At 56.6% G+C, this 7,918-nt stretch overlaps 1 protein-coding gene across 1 annotated transcript in view; it reads left to right on the top strand.

Moving 5' to 3' along the window:
* The window catches only part of CLCN7 (chloride channel, voltage-sensitive 7), a gene marked incomplete at its 5' end in the record, with an annotated part of 15,190 nt that overhangs the window by 3,205 nt on the left and 4,067 nt on the right, over positions 1-7,918 (top strand). Inside the window, 15 exon segments of the mRNA XM_009865869.1 lie at positions 293-364; positions 1,400-1,471; positions 1,693-1,758; positions 2,346-2,478; positions 2,805-2,914; positions 3,645-3,725; positions 4,115-4,171; positions 4,508-4,591; positions 4,762-4,855; positions 5,280-5,344; positions 5,783-5,899; positions 6,245-6,299; positions 6,815-6,875; positions 7,462-7,600; positions 7,869-7,918. The exon segment at positions 7,869-7,918 is cut by the window's right edge and continues 22 nt beyond it. Of these exon segments, the coding sequence (XP_009864171.1) occupies positions 293-364; positions 1,400-1,471; positions 1,693-1,758; positions 2,346-2,478; positions 2,805-2,914; positions 3,645-3,725; positions 4,115-4,171; positions 4,508-4,591; positions 4,762-4,855; positions 5,280-5,344; positions 5,783-5,899; positions 6,245-6,299; positions 6,815-6,875; positions 7,462-7,600; positions 7,869-7,918 (1,256 nt within the window).

Raw genomic sequence — 7,918 nt, 5'->3', positions numbered from 1 at the left:
GACCCGCTGCTGTCTGGCACTTTCCCGGGCTGAGCTGGCTCTGCCAGCTTACAGGCTGGAGCAGCTCAGCCAAACTCTGGCAGACTGCTGCTGCCTCCTGTTCCCTCTGGGGTGGTGCATCCCCCCTGCTCAGCGTGTCCTCCAAGAGCTGTGCTCTGTGGGTGCTGCGCTCCAGGGAAGTTCTAGCAGTGGGGAGGGGGGCAGAGCACGAGTGCCGGCGTGCCTGCTCCTTCCTCCTGCCAAGGCTTGCGACGCAGTCAGGAATTGACCCCATTTTCCCTTCTCTCCTCAGCTCACTCCTTCCTCCTTCCTGCGCATCGGGCAGCTGAGCAATGTGGACCTCAACGAGGACATCCGTGAGCTGGTGAGTGACACGGAAAGGGGCTCACCATTACCGAGACCTGTTCCCTTCTTCCACAAGCAGCACTAAGGGCTGCTTTTATTCCCCCCTCACATCCTGCTTGTCCCACGAGGGCTCTGATGTTTCCTCCTGGGCTGGGTGACCTTCCTGGTGTGAGCAGCTGCCCTCGCTGCTTCCCGTTAGCTGCAGCACTGGCTGGGGGTCATGGCAGCCCCCCGGCCCCCCTTGGCAGTCCCCTGCTCCTCTCTGAGCAGCAGCACCAGCCCAAAACCACAGGGACCTTCCTCCCGCAGGAGCAAACACACAAGCAAGTGGGATGGGAAGAGATGATTTTTTTTTTTTTTTTCCCCCTTGTTACTGTGCTCCTTAAAGCTGCTTCTCCTGCCTGCTGCCCTGCTCAGTGTGAAGGCAGGGGAGGGGATGTGCAATGTGACAGCAGCTTAGGGGAGATGTCTCAGCCCTGGGGACAGGGCTAGTGGCAGAGGGGACATCTTGCAAAAACTCTCAGGCTCGCTTTAGCTGTAGCTGTAACATGGGACCAGGGAAGGATGTGGGGTGCTGGTGCCCGAATTTGGAGCTGGGAACGGTTTGCACAGTCAAAGGTGTTTGGGAAGCAGGAATTGATTTCTGCCCAAAAAAAGTGAGCCTGCTTGAAATAACTTCTTGCTTTTGGCCAAAGGAATTTCCTGCCGAGGTGAAAGGTTGACCTTTACCAGAGCACAGAGAGGCTGGGAGGCAGTGCCATCTCCCCATGGCACCATGGTACCTGGCTGGGCAAACCCTCGCTCTGCTCGTGGGGAGGTGTCCTGCCAAGAGGTGGAGAGGTGGTGGATGAAGGTGTTGCAGCTGCCTTAAATCACATCCATCCACCAACTGGTGGAAAATCATCCCAGATCCTGGCCTGCCAGGCGATTTGCACTCTGCAGTCCTCCCTGCCTCTCCTGAGTGTAAAAATTGGTGTTAAACCAGCAGTTATGTGGTAGAGGGGAAGGTTGGACTCAGACCTGGCTGTCCTAACTTGCGTGTTGCATCCTGCAGGAGACGGAGCTCCCTCGGCAACGTCCCAATGAGATTCCCCACAATGAGAAGCTCCTGTCCCTCAAGTACGAGGTAAGCACCCATCTCCCCCCATCTCAGCTCTGCCCTCTGGGATGCAGTGGGTGAGGTACGTGGCTGCCCAGCTAAGCGAAAGTTTCAGCGGGGAAAGAGCGGGACTGAGGGAGGGTAATGATTCAGGAGTGTGGAGGGACAGGGCTGAGGGCAGCCCTCCCCAGCACGGGCATCTCTTACCCTGTGCTGGACAGTGACAGCATCTCCGTTTCCTGAACTAGAGCCTGGACTATGACAACAGCGAAAACCAGCTTTTCCTGGAGGAGGAGAGGAGAATCAACCATGCGGTGAGTCTTGCTGTGACCCAGCTGCCCACTGTACTCACAACCGGGATGGCCTGGGGAAGCTGTCTGGCTGCTGGAGGGCTTCTCCGTGCCGGGAGAGGTTGTATTCAAAGCAGCCCTTGAGCTGGAGGTGGTTTATGGGCACTGACCACCTTGTAATGAGCTGTGAAACCTCAGGAGCAGAGACTCAGCACAGGAGGGTTCGAACGGAGCTAGTCTGGGTGCACACAGTGGCATCACTGGGGGGCACAGGACAGGTGCCTGAGCAGAGGGACTTCTGGAGCCATGTGAAACATCTGCCCCCGGGTCTTTGGGAATCAGTGCTGCAGCAAGAAGCCCAACAGGGCTGATGGAGGCAGGCAAGCTGGAAAAGCATGTCTGCTGTTGGGGATCTCACAGAGAGGCAAGGACACTGGCTTAAAATAAGTGAACTGTGGCCAGGTTTTGTGATTCTGGGTGAGCCAGCATCAGTTTTCCTTGGGCAGCTTTGCCCAGGCTTAGAGCTGTGTTGGGACAGGTGGCCAGGTGGATTGGAGTCTCCCCAGGACTGTGCTGGGCACTGTGGGGTCTGACGATTGTCTGTCCCTCAGGCTTTCCGGACAGTGGAAATCAAGCGCTGGGTCATCTGTGCCATGATCGGAATCCTCACTGGCCTCGTCGCCTGCTTCATTGACATCGTGGTGGAGAATCTGGCTGGGCTGAAGTACCGGGTGGTGAAGGGCAGTATCCTCCCATGGAGCTGTGGCCGCTGGCCAGTGGGGAGCTGCAGGATCTCGACTCCTGGTAGTTATGAGAGGAGTGCTGGGGGAGAGAGCAGCACTTCCTCGCCTGGGTTTGGTGGCACAGACTGAGGTGCTGCTGAGTGCCCGGCTGCTCTGTGGGGCCGAGCTGTGGCTGGGCGCTGCCATATGAGAGAAGGCTGTTCACAGCAGCCTTGGCTGTCCTAAGTGAACAGGATCTGCTGTAGTGAAACATTTTAGCGGTATGTTATCATGGTGGGAGGAATGGTATCCAACCGATACTGGCCTTTCCTTGAGCTGCTTCCCCAGACATTGACAAGTTCACGGAGAAAGGGGGCCTGTCTTTCTCCCTGTTGCTCTGGGCGACCCTGAATGCCAGCGTGGTGATGGTGGGCTCTGTGATTGTTGCTTTCATAGAGGTAAGTTTGGAACTGGTCTGGGTTGGGGTTTTTCTGTGCCTCCTGCCCTGGCTCTTTACAGGAGGAAAGCAGGATCATTTTCTCCATGCACATTTGTGTAATAGCAAATGTATTTCTGCCAAATCGCCTCTTGGCAGCCCCAGTTCCTTGGCATTGGCTCCAGCTGTGCCGTTGAGTTTCTCTGGGGTTGTCAGACTGATGGGACGTGCTACCCTTCACTGGCAGCCTGGGGCAGAGGATATTCTCCAGCCTTGAGCACGGGGCTCTCGCTAGTCTCAGCCCTGGCTTGGCCTCTCCGTGTCAGGTGTACATCAGTGCCGGCAGAGAACAGGCTGGTCAGGTGCCTCGAGGACATGCTCTGGTGAACAAAGCCAGAGACTGGGGCAGGTGTTGGCTCCCTGCAGGCAGCTCTGAGTCAGCAGTGCCTTCCTTGTGGCTTTGCCTTTGCTCTCTCCGGCCACCAAGAGTGAGCCTTCTGCAGCACTGGTCCTCCTGCCATGGCACAGGGGTGGCAACGCCCTGGTGTCCTCCAAGAACCCAGCCAGCTCCTTCTCCTTAGCATGTTTGCCCTTAGGGCAGTGAGTGTCTTCCTCTAGCCCACCTCCAGAGCTTGTAGATAGACTTTCACCTCATCTCAGAGCCTCCCTGAGGGTGCGCTAGGAGCTGAGAGACAGGGTAAGGTGACCAGCGTGTCCCCACCTTGTGTGTGGCCTCTCTCTGCTCCCCACAGCCCGTCGCAGCTGGCAGTGGCATTCCCCAGATCAAATGCTATCTCAACGGTGTGAAGATCCCACACGTTGTCCGCCTCAAGGTAGGAAGCAGGTGGAGGTGGGATGCGTGCCTCCTGCCCATGATGGGGTCCCAGCATGTTGTGTCCTCGTAGGGTGGTCCCCACCTGTGCTGCAGCCAAGGGGGAGCTGGCACGAACTCCCAGCTACCCAGCTCTGTAGGTGTTCCCCCTGCTGTGTGGTTAAACCTCCTGCCTTGGGATCAGCAGCTGGTGCTGGGAAGAGCAGCTTTGGCTAATTTTTTGCTCTGGCCAGGAAAGTTGGCCAACCCACATTGCCTCAGCGGGGAAGCTGAGAATCACAAGTTTCCTGGGGTGGCTGGCTCCTGGATCTGTGTCCTGCCGTGGCTGCTGCGGTCACGTTCCTTGTGAAAGCCGTGCGATGTGTTGTGCCTGTTGTCTCTGTTTTGCAGACCCTGGTGATCAAAGTCTGCGGGGTCATCCTCTCGGCTGGCTGTTGGGAAGGTGATGTACACAAAGCGCTCTCTGGCTCAGCTGAGGCCAGGAGAGCAGCAGCCTATGCCCATCGGTGGTTGTTCCTGCAAATGTTAGATGAGGGGAGACCTGGGTGCCCTGTTGAGACCTTTCTAGCTTGCTGAGGTTGAAAGCAGGCAGGGAAAGCCCCTGTCCTCTTGGCTGGAGGGAGCGATGCTGAGAACAGGAGGTGGCCACATACTAGGATGAGGATGTAAGGGGGGAAAATGGCAAAGTCTGTATTTCCTGGAGGGAAATCCTCCTGGCCAGCAAGCTGTTGAGCAGCATTCAAACATCTGCCCTCTGATCGGACTCTGCTCTCTTGCCTGTAGGAAGGACCCATGATTCACTCTGGAGCAGTGATTGCTGCTGGCATCTCCCAGGGAAGATCCACGTCTTTAAAGCGAGACTTCAAGGTTGGTGTTGAGGGCCGAGGGCCTGTGCCACAGCCGCCCTTCCTGTGCCCAAACTGAGCTGATCCTCGGGGTCACGCTGGTGGCTTGGGGTCATATATGGCATACCCTGTGTCTCCCCTGAACTCCTGCCTGTGGCCAGCCCTAAACCTGCCTTCGCTTCGGTGTTTCAGATCTTTGAGTACTTCCGCAGAGATACAGAAAAGAGGGACTTTGTCTCGGCTGGAGCTGCTGCCGGTGTCTCGGCTGCATTTGGTGCCCCCGTGGGTACGTGTCTTGGATCTCTGATGCTGAGCGGTGCCTGCACCTCGTCAGGAAGTTGCTTCACCTTGCATGGAGACAGGTGCCAGGATCTGCCTAAGGATCTTTGCGCTCCTGGAAAATGCTCAGCCCTGCTCCAGGCTGTTGTGCTGTGCCATGTGGGTCTTGGGAGGAGTGGAGGCGGGGATCATCTGTTTTTTATCCCAGATGTTGCCTCCCTGGGGTGGAGGAGGGCAGTGGAGGGGTTTCACTGCGATCACTACATCACTGATGGCTCGGCGAGCTTGCAGGTCCCTTTTTTGGAGCCCATGAGGTCAGGGTCAGTGTGGGGCACACAAACTGGGATGAACTTGGGTGCATCAGCTAGTGCTATGAAGCAAGAGTCTGTGGCACATCCCCTTGTGAAGGTGTTTGTGTCTTGAATTTACAGGGGGTGTCCTCTTCAGCTTGGAGGAAGGGGCTTCCTTCTGGAACCAGTTCCTGACATGGAGAATCGTAAGTGCTGGAAAGCAAGAGCAGCAGTAGATTGAGGGCTACTGGCTCCAGTGTGAGGCATTGCCACAGCCCCAGGCCACCTGCCATCCCTGTCTGAGCCAGGCAGCCACATGAACAGAATCCCAGCTCCCCTTCTGTGCACTCGTCCTCATAGGCTGAGTTAGGACCTGTCTGAGCTCTGTCTTGCCTTTCTGAGGGAGCTGCCTTGGGCTATGTCCCAGGGCAGTGGAGAAGCAGAAGGAGGAGCGAGCCCCTAGTCGGTGTAAGCTGCCCAGAGTGCTGCCACGGGCAATGTGGCCTCTTGTCCTCACTGCACTGTGGGTACCAAACCCTACCCAAGGACCTCGGGGAGGTGGTTTGGAGTAGTACGAGGGGCACGTGGTGAGGGAGCAGAGCTGGAGGTGTCTTGCAGTGACTCTGAGCTACGTCTCCTTCCAGTTCTTTGCCTCCATGATCTCTACCTTCACTCTGAACTCTGTCCTGAGTGTTTACCATGGCAATGCTTGGGATCTCTCCAGCCCTGGACTCATCAACTTCGGCAGGTTTGATAATGAGGTATGGCACAGACATTTCCTGTGTAGGACTCTGTTGCGGGGGTTAGAAGCAGCCCATGGCAGCTTGGGGCCACGAGTCCGTCTTAAAACATCACCCAGGGACTGAGACAGGCTCTGCCCTAGCAGACTGGGGGGTCTGGACAGATTCCCGCTCCACCAACCCTGGCAAAAGGCTTTTCCTGTGGCTACTGCTGAGTCTGGGGACTGTGGGATGTCCAGGGCAGACTTTGGGACAGCTCTGGGAGCTACTCACTGGCACAGACTTGTGCTGTTCCAGCAGACATTGACTGGGTGTGGGGCTGCAGATGTGCAGGGGGTCTGAAACTCATTTCTTTCTTGCTTGCAGAAAATGGGATATACAATCCAGGAAATTCCTATCTTCATCTTTATGGGTGTGGTTGGTAAGAGAGTGCTACTCTTTCACTTTGATTAGTCTGAGTAATTTCCTCTGTTTCCTCTGTCTGGGTCTAAAAAGCTTTGGGATCCAGTTTCCTGGGGAGAATGTGAAATCCATTAAACTCCAGCGCAGGGGCTGCTTGTGCAGCTTACGTGGGGTTGAGAGCTAGATCCTGGCCCAGCCTTTAGCCTTGCAAATGTTGTTGAGTGGCATCAGTGCATTGCAGCTGTGGCAGCCTCTGGCTTTCGAACAACTTGCCTTATCCCTGTGAAGTTGGTCTGTCCCTCACCTGCTAGTTCCAGCGCTGTGATGCTGGCCCCTGCCCACGCCACTGCTGGCACTGGGCTCCTTTTGGTGTCGAGTCCTGTCTGTCTCTGCAAGGACAGCACCCGTGTGTCCCAAGGGTGCTGGTCATGCTGGATGGGTTGTTGATGTCTCCTGGAGCTTTACAGATTCCTTGTGTCCTGGGCAGCTGTAGGAGAGCCTGCGTGCTGAGCTTTTCCTCTTTTACATTCGCAGGTGGGATCCTTGGGGCCTTGTTCAATGCCCTCAATTACTGGTTAACAATGTTCCGGATCAGGTAAGAGCTTGTGAGGTGTTCTCAGCCCAAGCAAGGCTGTAATATCACACTTAACATGAGCAAGAGCAGCCCCTGGAAGGTGGGAGGAGAAGACGCCACGTCACTCTCGCTGCCTGCGGTCAGGGCTGTGACCTACAGCATCCCACCATTGCTCTGACCCTACTAAGTGTTTTACTTCAGTGACTTGAGGGCCCAAAGAAGTGCAAACGCTGTTCAGACCTGACTATTACATGTTTCTGAGAACAACGAGAAAATGGAGTGAGCTGCTGAAGCCATCTCAGCCTAGTCTAGCACAGCCAATACTTGTCACCAGCTTTTCAAACACCAGGACTGGCCCCGGGGAGGGATGACTAGTGGCAGTGGAGCAGTGAGGGACCTGCAGCAGCTTCTAGGGCATTGCTCCTCTTGAGCCTTCAGGAGCTGACTGAGGCTGCTCTTGCCACTGGCTGGGTCCCCACGACAGCTTCCATGGAGGACAGAGCCCAGGACGTCCTGGCAGGGTCTGGGAAGGGAGAAGAGGCAGCCAGCCCAATGTGCCAAGCCAGGCTACAGGTGATCCACCCTCACTCCTCTGCTCCCTTCACAGATACATCCACCGGCCCTGCCTCCAGGTGGTTGAGGCCATGCTGGTGGCAGCAGTGACGGCGACTGTGGGGTTCGTCATGATTTACTGCTCAAGAGACTGCCAGCCCATCCAGGGGAGCACAGTGGCATATCCCCTGCAGGTAGGAGATGCTGGAGATCAGCCCCCCAGGGCAGGGGGGGCACCCTGACCCTGGGCAGCGTCTGAGGGCTGAGCAGGCAGATGAGACCCTGCTGGGTTTTGTGGCACTGGATCTCACCGTTAGAGGTCTCCTGACGCAGGCACAGCTGGAGACCCAAACGCAGTGTTGGGGTGCTCGCTGCCCGGAGCCGCCTCCTCGCCGGCACCCGTTTCCCCTGAGCCTGGCAGCCTGGATCTGCCACTTGTAACCCTTATTTCTTCCTCGTCAGCTTTTCTGCGCTGATGGAGAGTACAACTCCATGGCTACTGCCTTCTTCAC

The sequence above is a fragment of the Apaloderma vittatum genome, unplaced genomic scaffold (assembly GCF_000703405.1).
Source record: "Apaloderma vittatum isolate BGI_N311 unplaced genomic scaffold, ASM70340v1 scaffold19743, whole genome shotgun sequence".
NCBI lineage: Eukaryota > Metazoa > Chordata > Aves > Trogoniformes > Trogonidae > Apaloderma > Apaloderma vittatum.
Note: the sequence above shows the minus strand (reverse complement) of the source record. Positions and strands in the feature narration are given on the sequence as shown.